Source organism: Chionomys nivalis, chromosome 19, assembly GCF_950005125.1.
Source record: "Chionomys nivalis chromosome 19, mChiNiv1.1, whole genome shotgun sequence".
Lineage (NCBI taxonomy): Eukaryota > Metazoa > Chordata > Mammalia > Rodentia > Cricetidae > Chionomys > Chionomys nivalis.
Window position 1 is genome coordinate 60,870,825 of NC_080104.1, and position 21,888 is coordinate 60,892,712.

General features: G+C 54.2%; 1 protein-coding gene across 1 annotated transcript; it reads left to right on the plus strand.

Annotated features, from left to right (window-relative positions):
• Positions 1 to 4,702: 4,702 nt before the first annotated feature.
• On the plus strand, positions 4,703 to 18,837 carry Lemd2 (LEM domain nuclear envelope protein 2). The gene is made up of 9 exons (XM_057751401.1): positions 4,703 to 5,508; positions 7,387 to 7,427; positions 9,735 to 9,810; positions 11,878 to 11,954; positions 12,830 to 12,909; positions 14,127 to 14,272; positions 14,982 to 15,083; positions 15,155 to 15,257; positions 17,503 to 18,837. Exons 1-9 carry the CDS (start codon positions 4,746 to 4,748, stop codon positions 17,651 to 17,653), a joined length of 1,539 nt encoding a protein of 512 aa, XP_057607384.1. The 5' UTR covers positions 4,703 to 4,745; the 3' UTR covers positions 17,654 to 18,837.
• The last annotated feature ends 3,051 nt before the right edge of the window (positions 18,838 to 21,888 follow it).

The following is a 21,888-nucleotide window of genomic DNA, read 5'->3' on the forward strand; positions in this document are numbered from 1 at the left end:
GAGCGTAGTGCCAGGCAGACCCCGTGGTAAAGGAAAGATGAAGACAGACTTGGAACACCTGGGGCAGGGGCAGAGGGCACACTGACAGGATTGGAGAACCATGGAGAAGGACCATGGTGGTCTAAATTCCCAGAGAGAGTGAATAGGGCTGGAAGCTGAGGAAATGGGAATTCCATCTTTCTGATGGGTGGACAGGGAGCTGGGGGCAGATCCTGTATAAAGTGGCTTCTGCTGGGGTCTGGTGATATACTATGCTGAGGGCCATGAGACCTGGAAGGCCAGGCCAGAAACCACCCATGGAGGTAGAGGGTGAACCAGGGTAGCTGAAGCCTAACACTGAGCTCTAGGCTAGAGGGAGGTCAACAAGTAGGGTTTGCTATGGGCTATTTGGTCTGGGGTACGTGCAGGAGTGTCTAGCAGTATCCCTGTAACTGGGACAGTGGAGAAAGCCCTGTGGTTACCATCATTGATGGTGGCCCCAGTCCTGTCCATGTTTTTTGAGCACCCTCAGATCCACTGTGATGAAACAGAGCAGAAGTCTGTGAAACACCAAACATCCACCGTGTTTAAGCATTGGTTTCAAAGCCTCTTAGAATGAACGTGCTCGGCCAGTCCTGACGCTGAGAGGCGTGTTCTTTATGGATTGAACTGCACAGCTGCAAGGAGCTGCACAAATGTTACCAACTCATTTGTCATGCAAACAGTGCTTCAGAAAGAAATAAAATACTATTATGTGGTGTATGTGTTAGGCAATCACTATATCAAACCCATGGCAGGCCGTGCAAACACAGGCAGAGCGAAGGGAACAACACTTGGTGAGAGAAATCGCACCACATGGGAGCAGCTAAGTCGGGGAGAAGGGGAGGTAACGGCAGAAGCCCGACCGAGCGAAAGCTGTAATTTTCCCAGCCATGCGGCCAGCTCTGAATACTCCTGGGGTAGAGCAAGTGGCAGAACGACGGAACCCTGACAGGAGCATGACCCAGGGTCCCAGGGAGGGTAGGGAGGGCTGTGGGGGCAGCAATGAGTGCTGGGTAAAGCTGCAGGGAGAGCCTAAGGAGGAGGCTGGGAAGATAACTGAATGAGCATCGGAGCCACAGTAATCGCTAGGAGAAGGGAGGTGATGCAGGATGCGGGAGGGGAAGAGGGTGGTGGGAATAAGGCCATGAACTGTTTGTTTCCAGTTGTCACACTTCCCCTGCTTCTCTTCCGGATTCCCACTAAGACCTTTCACAGAACCAAACCACTGCCCCTGCCCCCAAGGCTCCCAACAGCTGCAAAGACTTGGGTGAGAGAGGAGGGTGTTCTGGGGCCCTGTCCTGAGGGCCCAACACAAACCACCTCTTCTAATCCTTGTAGCAGCCTCTGGGGATTCTGGGAAACAGGCTAGGAATGTTAACTGGAAATTAGCTCACACTGGGTGGTTGCAGATTGGAAAACAAATTGTAAGGTTCTGCAGCTCATCCCCTAAATCACAGACTATAGGGCACAGGGTCTCCCAACCCCATCTTTCATAGGAGTTCCACCAGGTGCCACAAAGTCTCTTCTGACCAAACTCATCTGCCCACGGGAGCCCAGGACACAGGAATCCTGTCTCCATGACCGATTTGGAGTCACTTTGTAACAGATCTGCTATGGAATATTACTTTAACTAGGCAAAGATGTGTTATACTTGTTTGTATTGCATTTGTTTAACTATGTAAAGATGTGTTACTGTTTTACCTTGCCTGCTTAAGGAACTTGATTGGTCTAATAAAAAGCCAAATGGCCAATAGGTAGGCAGTAGAAGGATAGGTGGGGCTAGTGAGCAGAAAGAATAAATAGGAGGAGGAATGTAGGCTCAAGAGGAGAGCAAGGAGATAGAATGAGGGAGAAAAAAGGGGGATTCTCAGGGCCAGACAGACAGACAGCCACCAGACAGACAGCCATGGAGTAGGACACACAGAAGGAAAGAAAGGTAAAAAGCCCTGAGGCAAAATGTAGATGAAGAGAAACAGGTTAAAGTAAGTTATAAGAGCTAGTGGGACAAGCATAAGACTGAACATTCATAATTAACAAGTCTCTGTGTATTGATTTTGTGTTCCGACAGTCCAATAAAGCCCGAAACACAGGTGTAGTGTCTGCACTATGGGATGGTTCATGAGCTGGGCAAGGGGATGGAGATTGAAAACACACAGAGACAGAGACACAGACACAGGTCATCCTTAAGTTCCCCAAGAATGTCAACTTTATTGTGCTCCAGGGCAGCTTATATAGTGCCTTTCCTGACCAACAACCGGGATCCTTCGGTTGCAAGCCACCAGTAACCACTCCCCTGTCTTGTGCTCAGAGCAACTACAAGCACAGGAAAACAAGTTGTTTTGCTCAGAGTAGTGTCGACCGCCTTGACGGGTTACTCTGTCTAGGGTCTGTAACCCGCCTGGCTGGTCAGTTATTCCAGGGTCACCTGAAAGACATGGGCTGATAAGAGGAATGAGGCTAAGCATATTTGTCGAAGCCTCCATTTATTAGAGTCATGGTTACAGCTTATATAGCCCCTGGATGAGGAGCTTGGGGGGCTGGGGCACGGATCTTGCCACGTGGTCCACGCCCATCACGTAGGCCAAGAGGTTACGATTGGTCAGGTCACGATTCCTTGGTCAGGAAGTCACAAGTTGACACACCTAGTTCTCTAGATAGTTTGGAATGTGAGGCGGGTTCCGTTAACAGATAGCTCTCTATTAACAGTTAATTTGGGTGTGGGATAGGCTTTGTCAATAAGACTATTCTCAATACAATTGGGAAGTGGAGCCCTCTGCAAACTTCTCAGGGCGGTGATCCCTATAATAGTTTTGGGGGGACATGGCTCCTGACAGAGCAGCTGCAAGCATAACGAGTTGTTTACTCTGGCAGACAAGGGGGTCACAGGAAATTCAGGGTCTGGGGGTCCACAGTCCCCAACACACAGGTCTTTCTTTAGACTGCCAGCTCCCAAATAATGACATGGAGACTTTTTATTAAGTATGAAAGCTTGGCCTTAGCTTAGGCTTGTTCCCAACTAGCTCTTAAAACTTACATTTATGGGGGCTGGAGAGATGGCTCAGCGGTTAAGAACATTGCCTGCTCTTCCAAAGGTCCTGAGTTCAATTCCCAGCAACCACATGGCGGCTCACAACCATCTGTAAAGAGGTCTGGCACCCTCTTCTGGCCTTCAGGCATACACACAGACAGAAGATTGTATACATAATAAATAAATATTTAAAAAAAAAAAAAAAACTTACATTTATGGCTGGGCAATGGTGGTGCACACCTTTAATTCCAGCATTTGGCAGGCAGAGGCAGGTGGATCTCTGTGATTTCGAGGCCAGCCTGGTCTACAAGATCTAGTTCTAGGACAGGCTCCAAAGCTACTGAGAAACTCTGTCTCAAAAAAGCAAAACACAAAACAAAACTTACATTTATATTAACCTAGGTTGTAGTGAGTCTTTCTTGTCGGACTGCCAGCCTCCAATAATGACACAGAGACGTGGCCGTTAGCTGAGGCTTGCTCCCAACTAGTTCTTACAACTTAAATTGGCCTGTTTCTATTAGTCTGTGTTCTGTCACAGGCATTTTACCTCTCTTCCAATCTGTACATCAACTTGCTCTGCATCTCGCTGGTATCTTCCCCAGCACCTCAGATTTCTGACTAGCTATTGGCTCTTCAGCTTTTTTGTTAAGCCAATCAGAAGACGCCTTTCACAAAGTGTGATCAAACAGCCCACAATACTACAGTTCTGCCACTGTGGCTTGCTACCTTCCCTCGGTGCTGCAAGTCCACCTTCCTCCCTGTCTGCCTTCCCAAAGTTCCTATCTCTGCCCGGAAGTCCTGCCTAGCTATTGGCCATTCCTCAGGCAGGTGGGGTAAACAGAGACATCTTCACACAGTGATCAGTATCCTGCAGCATTACCTCTGTGGCCGCTGAGGACCAATCTGTCCCAGAGCTGCACTTTAAAACACCATATGTTTTATATACTTATTATATAATTGTTGGTTTTCATTTTATGCATGAGTGTTTTGCCCACATGTCTGTGCACCATATTCATGCAGTATCTGTGGAGGCCAGAATCAAATCCACTGGAACTGGAGTTACCAATGGTTGTGAGACACCATTTACATACTGGGACCCAAACCCAGTTCCTCTGCAAGAGTAGCAAGTGCCCTTAACTGCAGAGCCATCTCTCAAACCCCCAAGGTTTTGATGTTCATAGTTGACCAAGCGCGTGTCTGAAGGAGTTAAGATAAGGGCTCAGAGACCCTGGCATATACTCCACCACCCAAACCTCGCCCAGTCACACACAGCCCCCACTCCCACCCCGAGACTGACAAGGGATCGTGATCTATTGGTGTTGGCTTTCTTACACCTTTGAGAAGCTCATCCATAACATATATCAGCATTTTATTGAATATATACCACACGCTAACACTATATTAGGATCAAATATTAACACCGCTAGGTCTAACAGACAAAGGAAAACTAGAAGGCGGGGGATGAGTTGAAAACACCCCCCCACCACCACCACCACCACAAAAAACGACCAAACCAACTCTTGGACCTTCTCATCATGGCGGACCTGGCCGCCAGGCTCCGCCCTTCCCAATATGGCGCCCAAACCCGACCTTCCCATCATGGCGCGCGGCCCCGCCCGCTCTGCCGCGGCTGCCGGCGGGAGCAGTTCCGGGTGCGGTGCGCGCCGGGGGCGGGCGAGGGGGCGGTGTCCTGGCCATGGCCGGCCTGTCGGACCTGGAGCTGCGGCGGGAGCTGCAGGCCCTGGGCTTCCAGCCAGGCCCCATCACCGACACCACTCGGAACGTCTACCGCAACAAGCTGCGCCGCCTGCGGGGCGAGGCCCGGCTGCGCGACGACGAGCGGCTGCGGGAGGAGGCCCGGCTGCGCGACGACGAGCGACTGCGGGAGGAGGCCCGGCCTCGGAGCCCCGAGCGGCCGCGGGAGGAGGCCCGGCTCCGCGAGGAAGCGCCGCTGCGCGCGCGGCCCGCCGCGTCCTTCTTGCGGACGGAGCCCGGGCTCTCCCCGCCGGCCTCGAGCGCGGCCCCCGACACCTCAGGGCCTTACGGCGACTTCGGGGCCTCCGCCTCTCCCTGGGCCCGAAGCCGCGGCCTCGCCTACCCCGCCCGCCCCGGGCCGCTGCGGCGCCGCGCCTCGGTCCGGGGCAGCTCCGAGGAGGACGAGGATGCCCGGACGCCCGACAGGGCCGCCCTGGGCCCGACCCGCCACTGGTGGGCCCCGTCCTCGGCCTCTGCGCGGCCGCCCTCCGCGCTCCTCCGCGCCGACGCGCGCCCCGGCCTGAAGGCCACGCGAACGGGCTCCGCGGGCGCCATGCGTGCCCGACCCGAGGCGGGCCGGCGGCTGGAGCGCTGTCTGTCGCGCCTGCTGCTCTGGGCCAGCCTCGGGCTGCTGCTCGTCTTTCTGGGCATCCTCTGGGTGAAGATGGGCAAGCCCTCGGCGCCGCAGGAGGCGGAGGACAACAGTACGTCCCGGGCGGCAAGGGGATGGCTCAAAGGCACCGACTGCCTCTCACTTTCCTCCTTCCAGCGTCTGCAGCACTTTGGGCTCCACTTTATCTTCTCTGCTTCCTCTCCCCGCTAGTGTCTCCCTTCCAGCCACTGCTAGGGGCAGATTGAGTTCTTCCACAGCCTCTGGAGGAGAGAGAGCTACACGCCTACTCCTGACAGACAGGCCCACTCCTTGCCCCTCGGCTTCCTTCCCTTTTCACCTCCTGCTCATTCACACTTGACAGCCCCTTTGAAGGCTCCAGAGAATCGCCTGGCGCCTGGGAGTGCCTGGTTGTGCCCTGAGCTTTGTAGCGCCAAAAAAAAACCAGGCCTTCATCTGTCCAAAGGATTCTAGCCCTGCCTGTGGCAGAGGTGTGGGAGAGTCTTTGCGCTTAAACCGATCCTACCAATGGGGTGCTTAAGGCTGTGCTGGGAGAGGGCCTGTTAGCCAGGCAGCTTACCAGACATCTCTGCCCACACTCAGGTATATGACTCCACATCCCCGGAGGGGTGCAGGAGACAGCCGAGGATTGGGGTTTCCAAAGGGAAGCTGCCTGTTATCCTTGATTCTAACAGAAGAAAAAGGTTTTCGTGATAGTTCCCTCCTCTGCTTTAGGGGGATGTATTTCAGGTCTCACGTCAGACAAGCATGCTACCACTGAGCTACACTCGCCAGCCGACTTCTGAAAATGATTTTGAAGCAGGGGCTCCCTAAGTTACCTAGGCTAGTTTTGAACTCACTTTGTGGTTCAGGATGGCGTTGAACCTATGATCTTGCCTTAACTTCCCCTAGCTGAGTCACCAGGCCCAGATCATTTTATAACAAATCTAGGTATAAAAGGATACTTGAGTTCTCCGGTTGTTAATATTCTTTGCGAAGCATGAAGGTGGTTAATACTCTTACCAGCCTTGAGTCAAGCTCACGTCTTCCCATGCCTAGCAGGAATGGCTGGCTCACTGTGGCAGGTGTTGAGGTAAATGGCCGTTTGGGCTAAGGCCCACAGGACTGCCCCACTGCTGGAGCTGCTTGTCAGCTTGGAATAGTGTATGGGCCTCCTAGAGATTTGCCGACCTGATGCCAGCGCACTGTGCTGGGCTGTGGCCATTCCGGACCTCACCTAGTGCTGGACTGCTCCTCGCTGCTTAGGATGATTCAAGACAAGCTTTGAGAATTCATAGCCAGGATTTCCTAGAGTTCCCTCCTAAAATAGTATTCTTACTTGGCATACTGTCGTTTACGGTGCATAAGACTTGTCTGTATGTTGTCTTGAGCCTAACTCCCTGAGTTAAGTGGGGAAGGCCATTGTTTTTATTTTATGCATATGGGTGTTTGGCCTACTATGCATCTATACCACATGCGTGCAGTGCCCAAGGAGGCCAGAAGAGGGCATTGGATCCTCGGACCTGGAGTTAGAGATGGTTGTGAGCAGCCATGTGGGTGCTGGGAATCAAACCCACGTCCTCTGCAAGAGCAGACAATATCCTCTCAGTAGGCCAAACTGACCTCAAACTTGTGGCAGCCCCCTCAGCCTCCTGAGTGCTGGGATTCCAGCTGTGTGCACTCCCTTTCAGGAAGGTCCGGGGGACCCCATTTCACAGACACAGGTACCAAGGGTTATCACCCAGGAACCTGGCGCTCATTGCAGCCCGAATGAGGTCCCAGCTCTCCGTGTCCTGGTCCAGCACAGGGAACCCCTTGTGTCTTCCTGTCCGTCTGTACATGCGTCAGTGTGGGATGGCGTCTTCCCGGCTCCACTTCGTATCGGCTGAGTTTCGCTTCCCTTGGATTTTGAGAAGTCTCTGTTGTCTTTTGAGTCCCACCGCTAATCTTGCCTTTCTTTTCTTGATCTCAGTGAAATTGTTGCCGGTGGACTGTGAGAGGAAAACAGATGAGGTGAGTTTCTCTGCCATTTTTACTCTTCTGAAGACTCAAGCCTCTGCCGGGAGGTAAACTCCCAGGTCATAATAGGATCCTTTTCAGGGAGAGCTTCCCAGATTGTACCAGAATCACATCGTGTTCTATGAGGTCTGTGTCAAACTGAATATGGAGGACTGAGCTCCTCAGATTCAGCCCTGGGCTTCTTACAGATGCTCGCCTATCAGTGGGAGTATCCGAGGCGGTTCAGGGCCTGGGGGTTGGTGCACCTCTCCAGCCCACTGGTGTGGAATGCAGGGCTGCTGGTGGCTAACATGAAATCTCAGGGTTGCTCTTCCTCAGGTGTGCATCTGTCTTCCTGGCAGTGTTCTGATTGCAGATTTGACACATCAGGGGGCCAGTTGAGGGGAATTAGCCCTCTTAGCCCATGTTTCGATTTGTTTTATGAAGCCCTCACATTCCCCACAAATAATGTTTAGGGAAGGAGAGTGGCTCCGGCCTATGAATCATGTGACAGCATTCATGCACAGCCAGGAAGCCGGTTCTGTGATGGTCTGAGGAGGAGAGGAGGCAGTAAATTTTCAGGTCATAAATCCACCAGGAGGAGGCGCGTGCTACTAGAGGGCATGACTTAGTGTTCTAATTATTAAGTGTGGGTGCCAGGCCTCTGCAGCCAGGGGCTAGCCAAGGTAGGGCACCCGCATTGGCTCTTCTGTTAATGAAGGGCAGCCTGCTGCAGATACCCTGGTTTTATTTTCTTGGCTTCTGACGTGTCCTGTTTGCGGGTGGTTTACGACGTTCCTCTATTGCTGTCATCCACCAAGCATTTTTGTTTCCCAGTTGTTCTGCAAAACCAGGCTTGTACTAAGTTTAATCTGCTCTCCATCATAAAGCTGGCCTGGTGATTGCAGTGCGCTCCAGAAGCAGACAGCCAGAGAGGACAAACGCAAGAACGAGAACACTAGAGCTTTCCACCAGGACCCTCTGTCCTTAGTCAGAACAGGCTCTTCGTCCTAGTCCTTCATGATCTGCATAGGTGGAAGACCTCAAGTGAAAGGCACATTTGGCCTGGTCCTTCTGTGAGCCAAGATCTGCGTGCCCAGACAGACGCCCTGCAGATCCCTGCTGGACTGTGTCAAGCTGCTCCCTTCCGCTGACTGGCGCTCTGGACTTTGGGCTCTAGACTTTGAGGATTTGTAACCAATCCCACATCTGCGATAGGACAGCCATAGCCACACAAGATTCATTTTCTGCTTGCTTTGGGCACGGTTGGCCTTCATGGCAGGTGGGCCCAGGAGCAGGCAGGCAGGGACATACTTTTTGGGCCCAGTGAGGTTCTTGCTAGTTTCTTTTGGGTGGCCTGGTTCACCCAAAATCCAGACAAGTATTTAAGTATCAGCTAAGTGTTCTTAGTATTGTCGGCAGCAGAGGGTTCTGACACTTTTTCTTTCTGCCTCTGCTGTGGAGTTGAGGGACAGGCTGGGAGTGGGTGTGCTGTCTTAATCAGGCCGTCTTCTGTCTGGCACCATCTGCCTGTTCCCTCTGGGTCGTGTCAGCCCGTGCAAGTGGTTTGTACGTGAGCTCACAGGGAGCCTCCACTGCAGTCCACTAGTGGTTTGTACGTGAGGTCACAGGGAGCCTCCACTGCAGTCCACTAGTGGTTTGTACGTGAGCTCACAGGGAGCCCCCACTGCAGTCCACTAGTGGTTTGTACGTGAGGTCACAGGGAGCCTCCACTGCAGTCCACTAGTGGTTTGTACGTGAGGTCACAGGGAGCCTCCACTGCAGTCCACTAGTGGTTTGTACGTGAGCTCACGTGGAGTCCCCACTCAGGCAAGGCCCCATGCTTCCCACGGTTACTGACATTCCACACTGTCCCCTCTAGTCTCTGCAAGCTGTGGTGCCATTCCTTGCTCTTCCTTCTCAAGAAGTCAAGCTAGAGCCATGGGTAGCCATCCCTTTGTTACTGTCTTTATGCCGTAGAACCGAGTCTCCCTGCCAGCCCTCTGCAGATGTATTTCTCCCATGTAGAACTAGGAGGTTGGGCTGGGTGTGCACAGTTGGTGAAGTGACAGCTAGTGCACTTGAGGCCCTGAGCCCCATCTCCAGCACTGCATACAGCAGGCTTGGCACAAGACAGTGGAGACAGGAGGAGCACAAAGATCAATTTAGTTACATAACCAGTTCACGGCCAGCCTGCTCTACATCACACTGTCTCAGAAAACAAAAGAAAGCCCTAAATTGTAGAGGTGTTCCTTGTTGTCCAGATGGACATGGAAGTGTGACTGCAGACCCTGGCAGACTCTTGACTATTCTGCCTTTCAGTTCTGCCAGGCCAAGCAGAAGGCGGCCTTGCTGGAGCTGTTGCACGAGCTGTACAACTTCCTGGCCATCCAAGCAGGTGAGTGCCCCCACCCTGCAGTACCCCCCAGCCCTGCAGTGCCCCCCGCCCTGAAGTACCCCCAGCCCTGCAGTGCCCCGGTCAGTCTGGCCAAGACAGCCCACCACTGCCAAGCCTCAGTTTCCCACCCACCACTCTAACCCATTGTTCCCAGCATTGTGGGCGTGCAGTACAGACCTGGGTCTCCCTTCCCATCAAGGCTTTAGGTCCACCAACACATGGACCTCTTAGCAGGTACAAGATTTTGCCTCCCCCCACTTGCTAAGGGGCCCTGTGTTGTTTGGAAGGGAGCAGGCCTTGGAAGACCCCTGGACCTGAGGCACTGGTCCCGGTCTCCTTGTTTGTAGGAAGGCCCAGGTGGTCTGTGGCAGCCTGCCGTAGGGCTGCTCCACTCTACACTAGTTCTGAGCTCCCATCTTGCATCCACCTCCCTTATGCCGTCCAGGGCCTTGGCCCCTGCTGCCCTCAAGGCAAGGGCTGAAGTTCACTGATGCCGAGAGGAAATAGGAAGTACACCTTTCCCTTCTCCTGCTAGAGATGAGCCATGGCCTGGGTGTTGTCCTGGCCCTGGTAGGATATGAAATGGATGCTTGTGGTCTTATAGGACAGTGCACCACGCTGCAGGGAGCAGTGACATAGCCAGAGCTGTCAGGAAAATACTCTGCCAGCACAGCTCGACTCGGGTGTGTGTGTACAGGGAGGGGCAGGCAAGGACACCAAAATGACAGGTAGTAATGGGCAGGAGAATAGGGGGTAATGTTAGGAAGTCGGGTGTCAGGCCACAGGAGCCCGGTCCAGCAGGCTAGGCCATGATGTGCTGTGAGAGCCGGCTTCCGAGAAGACAGAGGCCCAGCGGCTGGATGATGCTGTGTCATTAAAGCAGAAATCATCTTTAAGCCTCATTGGCCAAGCTCTGAGATGGAAAGAGGACAGAAGAAACCAATCAGGGCTTGAGGTGCCCAGCCAGGGCAAGGCTGGTCCAGGTGTGGCAGGAGGATCAGAGCAGCTGCCTCAGCCTCAGAAAATGCAGGGCCAAGAGCAGTGTTGAAGTAGGAAGACTTGACTGTGTTAGAGACAAGTCAAAAACTGCTCCTTTCTCCAGTGCACATACACATACACCCCTTGGCCAGGCTGAGCCTCCAGGCGAGGCTGTGCATGAGTGTCAGACACCTTGTATGTGCCTCATCCTGTGCCGTCCCTACAGAGCCTGGTGGGAAGCCCTGTGGAGGAGGGCCTGCAGCCGCAGCAGCAGCAGCATGCTTAGGTCTGCTGGGGTGTCTCAAGAGATGTCTTTAGGGGCTGGAGAGATGGCTCAGAGGTTAAGAGCACAGACTGCTCTTCTAGAGGTCCTGAGTTCAATTCCCAGCAACCACATGGTGGCTCACAGCCATCTATAATGAGGTCTGGTGCCCTCTTCTGGTGTGCAAGCATACATGGAAGGAATGTTGTAAACATAATAAAATAAATAAATCTTTTAAAAAAAAAAAAAAAAAAAAGAGGTGTCTTTAGCCCAGGCCTTGAAGGCTGGCAGGACAAGGTGGGGCCAGCCTCTCAGGTGCTTAGAGGAGCTGCCCTTGGCATGTCAGCTGACACCCCACAGACTCTCATCTTCCCTGGGTCCCTTCTGGACATCACTCCCCAGGATCTCTCTAACAATGGGCTTGGCTTCCAGGTTCCAGTGTGTGTCCGGATCAGAGTGTCTGGTGGCCGGCCTCCTGCCTGTCTTTTTTCCCAGGCTCTGTATATTTATAGTGCCATTCCGCCGCTCTCTGTCTGATCCTTCTAGGGAGCAGCCGCAAACAGACTTTGGCATTGGGCAGCTTTTCAGTCATTTAATGCAAATCGCTGCCCTGCTTTGCAGGTCAGGCTTTAATGATCTGGAGTCGATCCAAGCTAAGTGGCTTTTGATCTTGCTGCAGAGTGAAGATGCCCCACAGAAGCTGGGTGCCGCTGGGCCAATGCTCCTGATGAGAGCTGATGGCTTGATTCTCTGTATTTTTAGGCCCTTTCCGAGGGTTTGGTTTTTCACCTCTTCTCTGTTTGAATGTGTCTTTTCCCCCCTCCTAGGTAATTTTGAGTGCGGCAATCCAGAGAAGCTAAAAAGCAAATGCATTCCTGTTCTGGAGGCTCAGGAATACATAGCTGTGAGTAGGCTGACTGCTGCTCCCTGCAAGGCTGCAGCTTCCTATTGATTTGTCGGGCCCTGCACTGCTGCTCCCTGCAAGGCTGCAGCTTCCTATTGATTTGTCGGGCCCTGCACTGCTGCTCCCTGCAAGGCTGCAGCTTCCTATTTTTTCCTTCCCTTGTTGTTTTGTATTTGCTTTGCGGCTTTTGATTTTCTTTCTTTTAGATTTAGTGGATCATTGGGCCACCATGGAGGGGACTGTGCCCCAGGGCTAGTCTTGCTGAGTGTGGGCAGGTGGTCTGGTCCAACCTGAGGCCCCTTCACCAGCTGAATGGCCATGGCAGGCAGCCCCTTCTTCATAGGACCTCAAAGGGTCCTCAGGCCTGCCCCTTGGGAGGCACACCTGCCCTCTGTCTCCTGTCCCCTGTGACTCCTTTTGGCTGTTCAGCTTCCATTTGTGCCTCTGTGTGGTAGAATTATATAGCTTCAGGGTTAGTAGGGTCTGAAGGGCGGTGTAGTTTAATTTCACCTCATGGATGAGGAAACCGAGGTCTGTAGAGGGCCAGGGAGTTTCGGAGGCTGCATAGCTGGGACCAGCCTCCAACCCCGGTGCTATTTTGTGTCGCCCCCACTCCTGTGTTGTAGGCTGTGCCTGCTCGCTGACTGCTGCTTCAGCCTTTGCTTAATGCCTTCCTTGCTGCCTCAGACCTGCCTTGTTTGCCCGTTGTGCTTTGCATCATCCTCTTGGCCTTCTTCCTCCCAGCTTGCCGTCCCTGCCTGTTTTCTGTGCATGAGCATGTGGTGGGCACGGGAGAGGGCTTTGCAATCCAGCCTCAGAATCTTGTCCTGGCAGCCGCATCTGAGGCAGAACTAACCCCATCTTCCACCCCACAGAATGTGACCAGCAGCCCCTCTGCAAAGTTTGAGGCCGCGCTGACCTGGATACTGAGCAGCAACAAGGACGTGGGCATCTGGTGAGTGTAGCTGACTTCTCTTCAGACCAGGCAGTTTCCCTGAGTTTCCATTGCTAGCGAGCACTATTAGCAAAGGTGCCAAGCAGCCCTGGAGAAGCCTGCCCTGCGAAGGCGCGGGACCGCACAGTCTCCTCCATAGCTCTTTGTCAGAATCTCTGTTCCGGTTCCAGCTCCTGACATTAACACACACTCTAGGGTTTTGTTCTCTTTTTCTCTAATCCACCCAAATTACTAATTCCATCACACTGCATCCACACAGCCCTTTGGTGGCTCGGCCTAAAGCTCGGTAACTGGATGCGTGGCACGATTAAGATCCAATGGCTTAAAAGCAGCTGCCCTGAGCGGCTGAGCGATTTTCCTGTGTTGAGAAAGGCAGAGGAGAGTACGGATTCCCCACAGCACGCACTGGAGCTGCCAGCACAGAAGAATGATGACACTTGCCTTTTCCTGCTGGGGAAGGCAGCAAGCTCAGACAGCCATGTTGAAAATGGGGCGTCATGTAGCAGCCATTCCAGAGAGAGCATGGGGTGGGCATCGGTGTCCCTGCAGATCTTCACATGCCTCACCAACTGCTTGGCTCAAAGCAGGGTGCCAGGGTCTGGTGGATCCCAGTTGCCATGGGCCTCACGGGTTACACTTTTTTTTTTTTTTTTTTTTTTGTTTTTGTTTTTTTTCGAGACAGGGTTTCTCTGTAGCTCTGGAGCCTGTCCTGGAACTCCCTTTGTAGACCAGGCTGGCCTCGAACTCACAGAGATCCGCCTGCCTCTGCCTCCCGAGTGCTGGGATTAAAGGCGTGCGCCACCAACGACGGGTTACACTTAAACAGCTTTCGCGCCTGTTCCTCACAGAGGGAAAGAGCTGCTGCCCAGCTTCCATCTTTCAGTTCCACGCTCCTGCAAAGCCAGGGATTCAGTAACACATTTCCGTTTCTCTGTGCTGGGAGGTGGGGTCCAATTTACAGCTTAATCTTCTGCACGCTGAGAGAGGCTGCCAAAGACCTGGCAGAGGGGGATGCCTCGTCAGCGGCAGGGGTTCAAGCTCGCTGCCATCTTTAAAACTGCTGCTTCCTAAGTAGCCAGTGTGAGGCTTGCAGGGAGGAGCACAGCCAGGCCCTGCAGGCTGCTCTGAGCAAGGGAGGCCCCAGCCCTCCATGGTGGCCTTGCCTGCAGGCTAAGGTGAGGTCAGGCCAGCATGTTTACTGCCCCGGCTTGTTTCAGGTTGAAAGGGGAAGACCCATCTGAGCTGGTGACGACAGTGGACAAAGTGGTCTGCCTGGAGTCTGCCCGGCCCCGAATGGGTGTTGGCTGCCGCCTGAGCCGTGCCCTGCTCACTGCCGTCACCCACGTGCTCATCTTCTTCTGGTGTAAGTCCTTGCTGCCTGCCATGCTCTCCTGTCCCTTCCCATCGTGCCTCTTGCCAGCAGCCCAGCTCAATGGCTGCCTGAGCATGAGGAACGAGTCAGGCACCAAAGGGTTATTTCGCCTCACGCTCCCGGGAGCTAGCTAGTAAAGCAGGAGCTGAACAGAACAGCCTCGGCTTTGGCTGTCTGTACCCTCACGGACTCATGGCTAGATCTGTAGCATAGCTAGAAATGTCCTTGCATAGGAAAGGGAACCAACAGCCTCCTGAGAGGAGTGGGCCCTGTGGGAGTCGGCCTCTGCTGCTTCCAGTGGCCCAGTCAGGTTCCCAGTACTCAGACCAGCTCATGCAGGAACATGGCAAACATCTGCAGAGGTGAAAGCAGAGCGGATACAGACTGCAGGAGGAAAGGGAGCCTGGTTGTCTCCTTCCAGCGGTAGCTGGGTCTCTAAAAGGAACAGCTGGGGCACGGAGATCATAGACTGCCTCATGCAGTGCCTCCCCTGGGCCAGGCGTTATCACCAGCTGCAGCCTCTCAGAACACGGGCCTGGCATGTATGTTTGCACGCAGCACAGGCTACAGCTGTGATGTGAGTTCGGGATGGGCTGAGGTCTGGGTACCTGGGACCCTCAGGTGACAGCCGCTGGAGAAAGATCATCACTTTGTAGCCTGTGCTTTGCTCAGGAAGTGATGGTGTTCCGTTGTGTTCCAGGCCTGGCCTTCCTGTGGGGCCTCCTAATCCTCCTGAAGTACCGATGGCGGAAGCTAGAGGAGGAAGAGCAGGCCATGTACGAGATGGTGAAGAAGATTATAGGTGCGTGTCCCCTGGCGGAAGGGTGCCCGCACCTGCTGGGCTGCTGCTGACCACTTCTCTCTCTCCCGTAGATGTGGTCCAGGACCACTATGTGGACTGGGAGCAGGACATGGAGCGCTACCCGTATGTGGGCATCCTCCACGTGCGAGACACCCTCATCCCTCCACAGAGTCGGTGAGTCCTGCTGCTGGGGGAGGCCCACTGAGACCCATGGCAGGGAGCCATGTGACGAGCCTCCTGGGAATTGCGGCCTGTCCCTTGCCTGCTTGACTCGGAGTGGCAGAGGAGCTAGACAGGAGGGAAGGGGGCATCAGCCGCTCCTCTGCAGTGCCACTTGGGCTCTAGCCAACATGCTGAGGCTGAGTCCTAGTCCCCTCGGTGGTTCCAGCTGCAGGGGTCTCCTGTGAGTCCCTCCTGGATGCTGTCTGCATACCTTGTGTTTGCAAGGTGATGGCCACCAGCAGCCACAGCAGTGTCTGCCTTGTCCCAGCTGACAGGAGCAGTGGACTTCAGGCACTATCTTCCAAGCAAGAGCAAACTTCCCATCAGCCTTTGGGCACACCCCCTTTTGTGGTTCCCTTGAGCCAGCATCGGTTTGTCTCTGAGTTGGTCACTGGCCAGGGGACAGAGGGAGCTCTTCGGGCTCTATGACCACGACCACGAAACTGTACGCCTGCTGGAGTGGATGGGGACCAGCAGGGTCCCCTCCCCCAGTTCAGCATAGACTGCAGCCCGTCAGAGTAGACTAGGTCGTTCTCCAGCTGTCACCTGCCATACGTCCCCTGAGCTCGTGTGGCTTCCACACACACACTCACTATCCTGGTGCTAAGAGAGGGTTGCACGGAAGGGAGGGAGCCCAGGCTTTGGGAAGTGAAAGGACTTACTCTAGATTGCTGTGGTGCCGTTCTGTGTGCTCCCCCCAGGTCTTGTCACCTGTGTGTCACCTTTCTGTGCAGCCAGGGGGTTAGAAGAGAAGAGCATTGGCAGGTCTCGGAGTTTTGTTTTTTACTGAAACAGAATCTCACTTAAGCCCAGGCAGGCCTTGAACTGATAGTCATAGTGCGGTAGCTTCCTCAGTGTGGTGTGACCAGCGGCCACTGTGCCCTGCTTGTGAGCCATTTTAAACCGGTGCTCCTGCTGCTGGGTTTAGCAGCAGCATGCTTTTCTGGTGAGCAGAAGTCCTGGCTGCTCTCCAGCAACATGCATGCAGCTGGCAGGGAGTCCCTGTCCACAGGAGCCACTGCTGCTCCTATAGGTCAGCTGTGGTCTTCAGGTGACTCTGTCTGCAGGGGAATCCATTCGCTGCACCTAGACTCCTGCCGGGAGTTGTGCAGCCAGCCAGTCTAAGCCTCGTTCTCATACAATGGGATTCCGCAGCCTTGCAGAGGACTCCCCTGTAGCCATCCACCCCCACGCATTGGTCACTTGCTGTGCACTGTGGAAGACCCAAAGTCTACACCCTGGTGGAGCATTAGAGAAGGAAGCATAGGAAACCATGTGACACTGGGCAGTTCCGGGTCCTTGGAAAGGGGACAGATGCTGAGGAGGTGGCCCTGAAGTCTGCCACGCTGGTACACTGCAATAAGACTAGCGAGAGCTGCCCTGGCACCCTGCTGCAGCCAGGGCACCCACATCCCAGGCTTGCTCAGCGCACAGCTGAGCATAGGGGTCTGAGCGCTACCAGGAGTCTCACCACCGCAGTACGACCCGTCTGCCAGGATAAGGGCACACCTAGGGGACAGGTGGAGATGTGAGGATCTGGCCGGGAGCTGGTCAGTCCCTTCCTGTGGATGAGGCACTGCATCCTTAGGGACCTGGCGTAAAGGTTGGCGTCTTCATCCTTCAGGCTTTTTCTTTTGAGTGTGTAGCATTGACCTGCCAGAGGCAGAGGCCGTCTGACTCCCACGGAGAAATGACTTCCTCCATTGTCCTCTCTCTGGAGGCCCTGCCCCCACACTCAGACCTGCTCTTTCCCCACACAGTGGGGATGGTGGCCTTGGTACCACTGGGGAGATATGGCACTCATAAACACCCCGTCCTGGAACTTCTTTGTTAGGAAGGGGAACCCATAGAGCAGGAAGTGGCTCCTGGTTCTAACTCCCAGAGAGGTGTCTCCTTACTCAGAGGCTTCACTTGGCCTCCCCCGCAGTGCCAGGACTGGACGGCTCTGATAGGCAGCATGCTGGACTTGGGTGCAGCCTCCACAGTGCAGGTTAGCTGGTGAGCGAGGCACAGTCCCCACGTGGACCTGGGTGCCCACCACTGCCAGCTTTCAGGCCCTTGTGCTAAAGCTGTGGAGTTGGTAGAGTAGCACTCTGCTCTCCAGCTGGACAGGTGCAGCGAGCCTAGAAACACCCTTCTGTGGGACAGGTAGGCCGTGCCAGCCTGATGCCTGCTGAGCTCTACCCTCCCGTTGCAGGCGGCGCATGAAGCGTGTGTGGGACCGTGCTGTGGAATTCCTGGCTTCCAATGAATCGCGAATCCAGACCGAGTCCCATCGTGTGGCGGGGGAGGACATGCTGGTGTGGAGATGGACTAAACCTTCCTCCTTCTCTGACTCAGAGCGATAGGACAGGGCCTGCTCCAGCCAGCCTGGCCTGGCCACCCAGCTGGGGCAAGGGCACAGACAGACCTTCGGTGCTCATTCACACCTGCCTTGATTGCCCTCCTGGTCTCAGTTCTGGGACGTGTGGGCTTCCTTAGGGGAGCAGGGAGAGCAGGGTGAGGCTCCTCTATTCCAGTCTTCCTGACAGAAAGGGGAGAAGGGCTGGCTCTCCCTGGATGGAAAGACGGGCAGTGGTTGGAACCCTGGAGGTTCCCAGAAAGACAGACAGCAACCCCGCGCTTGGGAGGTGGGTCGGGTGGTGGGCTGGGGCAGCAGGGGAGCGGTGGCACTTGGTCCGCGTGCCTTTGCAGTGTTTCCAGGGAGCTTGAGGGTGAGGGAGGAGTCCTGTCCTGCTGCTGCATGGGCCTCTTTGTCCGAAAGGGGAAGATGCTAGCCGGTGAACCAGCTGTGGGGACGGAATAGGTGGCCAGGATCTGGAAAGGGTGGAGGGTCCAGCCCCAGCTGCCTGGGCCTCAGTGCCTCTCCAGATGAGAAGTCAGCCCTGAACCAGGGCGGAGCCTCAGCCTCCTGCAGGCTCACCACCTTATTTTACTGTGACGACGCCTCTCCTGGCTGTTGAGCTGGAACAGGGCACAGGTGGGGTGCCGCATTGTGGCTGCACACTGCCCCCTTCAGGCTACATGGAGCAGCGTGGGCCATTAGCCTGCTGTGCAGTAGAGGGCCTGCTCCAAAACACCCAATGGGGAGCCTCATTAGCTGAGAGGTAGACTCCAGCAACTCAGCCAGCCAGTCTCACCCACAGCCCAGGAGGGCGGTGGGTGGGTGTGAGGCACGCCGGCCTCCAAAGGCACAAACGCCCGCTCTCAGACCTGTCACCGTTCTGTTTCTTAATAAAGCACCATCTCCATTTAGCAATATCTCATTTGCTTGTGTCTGGGTGATCAGCAGGACTGGGGTCTGCGCAGGGGCCTGTGGCAAGGCCTGTTTTCCTGTTCAGGCTCCAGCTAGAAGCTTTTGTATTGGGGTGGGACTATTAGAAGAATAAAATATTTATTGAGGGGGCTGGAGAGATGGCTCAGCGGTTAAGAGCAGTGACTGTTCTTCCGGAGGACCTGAGTTCAATTCCCAGCAACCACATGGTGGCTCACAACCATCTGTAATGAGATCTGGCGCCCTCTGGCATTCTGCAGGCATCCATGGAGGCAGAATGTTGTATACATAATAAATAAATAAAATCTTTAAAAAAAAAAAAAAAAAAAATATTTATTGAAAATGAATGTGGTTTTGTTCATAATGCTTCCCCTTTCTCCCCAAAGCAATGTTGAGTAATGAGAAGGCTGGTCCAGGCCATGCTGCCTTGGCAATGGCTTCAGATACACCGCATGAAGCGGCATGAGCCCCATCCAAGGTTCCCAGGAGTGCTGAACAGCCCGGGAGGGGAAAGCCAACAGAGCTGGCATGCTCCTACATCCAGGCCTGGGGCGTTAGTGATGCTGGTGGGCACAGAGTTGGCAAGGGGATGCTTCTAGAAGACTATGGCTGCTCTGCAGGTATTCATCTCCCCCAGGCTAATGGTTCAGATAGAAGGTAGCCTCGCTATGGTCTGTGTTTCCAGCCAGTCTGCCTGGCTGTCTTCTGTCTGGCATCTCTTGTCCGAGCTAACCCATTGCTCTATGGCTCGGAAGCTGCTGGGAGAGCAGAATTCACAGCAACATAAAAGGAAACAAAAGGCCACAGAGCTGGCACTCACAGCAGCCTGCCTCTCAGAGCACAGCAGTCTCCCAGGACAGAGGTGGGGGCTGGGGGCATCCTAGCGGCAAAGCTGTGACCTAGCAGGGGTTTTTTATTTTGTTTTGCTTGAGACAGGTTTTCTGGTAGCCCAGGTTAACCTTGAACTTCTCAGCTTCCTCCTCTACCTCCCAAGTGCTGGGATTACAGGTGCACCCCACCACGCTGGGTTACCATATGCTAGGATTACAGGTGCACCCCACCACACTAGTGCTGGGATTACAGGTGCACCCCACCACGCTGGGTTACCGCAGTGCTGGGATTACAGGTGCACCCCACCACGCTGGGTTACCATATGCTAGGATTACAGGTGCACCCCACCACACTGGTGCTGGGATTACAGGTGCACCCCACCACGCTGGTGCTGGGATTGACGGAAGAGATTTGCTGGGAAGCATTCTGTCAGTTTCACTGCAGGCCTAGCCCTGGGGGTTTGAATGGCTCTGTCCACAGCATCCCAGGCTGCTGACCTCGCTGTCCTGAGAGATGAACAGCCCTCCGGGGGATGTGCACGTCACTGAAGGAGCCTCAGAAGGATGAGGGACGCTACCCCACAAACCGCAGCAGGGCCATCCACCAGGAGCTCTGAGCTGCTTTCCAGAGGCTGCTCTCTACTCATGAGGAAGGTAAACAGCCATTTGTCATTGATTCATACTAAGACTTGGGTAGCAGCTGTTCCCCTTAGTTAATATACCATTGACTTTGAGCTCAAAAATCCCCACGCTGAGGTCCACATGGAGGCTCAAATCCATTATCCTGTCAGCCTCTCCCAAACAGAAGGGACAGGAGAGGAGATATGTCACCCAATTGTACCAAAAAGTTCTCCTTGGGACACCAGGCAGTTTCTTCAAGCATGGCCCCAGGAGCGGATCCCTAGGATGCAGGAGGGACAGCAGAGGCAGAAGACTGAATGGGCGTGGTTTCACTCTGTGCCACCCCAGAGGCTGATGTCATCTGTACTCAGATGGGGAAGAGGCTGATGTCATCTGTACTCAGATGGGGAAGGCATGGGGCCAGCATCCACAGAACAGCCATGTCCTGCTGTGGCTGGGGACCTTGGCCAGCCTCTCTGCAAAGGGAGGTGATAATGTCTCTCCCAGATGCACTGCCTGGACCCCAACGGCCAACTCCTGCCTCGGGGTCTTTTTTTTTTTTTTTTTGGTTTTTTGAGACAGGGTTTCTCTGTGGTTTTGGAGCCTGTCCTGGAACTAGCTCTTATAGACCAGGCTGGTCTCGAACTCACAGAGATCCGCCTGTCTCTGCCTCCCGAGTGCTGGCTGCCTCGGGGTCTTTGCACCCACTGCTCACCTACTCTCTGTCCCCCAGACGGAGGGATTCCTCCCCTCCTTCAGGCTTGCTCCCCCTCACCTTCCCTGTCTGAGGTTGCATTTGTACCCCTATGCCTCTCGTCTTCCAGGATTTCCTCTACCCTAATATCTGTGTTGTGTGGGCATGTGCTTGTGACTATGGGTATAGGTGGTCACAATCTGGGTGCCAGGAGTCAAGCTTGGGTCCTCTGAAGGAGTCTGTGCTCTTACCGGCTGAGCCATCTCTCCAGCCCCTGGGGCTTATTACAAGGTTTACCTAGTGTATCTGCCAGCACTGCACCAGTCTCTGCTTCTCATGGCCATGTGCATCTTTGATCCTTTCCCTGAAGTGTGCCCAAGTCCTTAGCACCTGGTGCAAGAGACACTCACTCCATAAATATTCAATAAACAAACAGACATCTCCATCCCAGAAGAGCTGGGCACTGAGCCTCTAAGATCTAAATCCTTCCAGCTTCTGTTCAGACTGACTTGATTTTTGTTTGTGATTTTTCCTTTTAACCCGAGGGATTCAGTCCCTTCCTTTTACCTAACGAGATCCTAGCACTGCACACTGCTTTGCAGAGGGACTGCCTCCTGCTGGCTCATTGGAGGTGTCTCCTGGGGATGGCATGACCATCTCCTGGCTGCAAGGCCAGGAGCAGATGTGTGCGTGGCTTTTCAAGGGGAATGTGGGTAGGGCATTGAACTGAGAGTGTGTGTAGGAACCCAAGCATGGGCAGCCACTCCATAAATTAGGAGAGTGTTGCCCACTGAGTGCCCCAGGCCAGGTTGCCCCAGGTTGGGCAGATAAGCAAAACCAGTCTCCAGTAAGAAAAAAGGAACTGAGGAGCAGAATGACAGACAGACTGAGGAGCAAATCCAGGAGATGCATTGCTAGTGACGGCTTGCAAGCTGCTTCTGTCTCGTAAGGAGACGGGAAAGTACAGTAATTTTCTTCGATGAAAACAGGCAACAGAATTCCCTTTGCCTCGTTCCCCTGGCAATTAAGCCCTTCTCTGCAAATGAAATGATTTGGTTTTCGTGGGGACTAATTTAAGCACACTGGAAGGGCCGCTGGACTTTTTGATTGCAAATACTAGCATGTGCAAACAGAACTGGCATTGCAGCCAGCCCATCGAGGGAA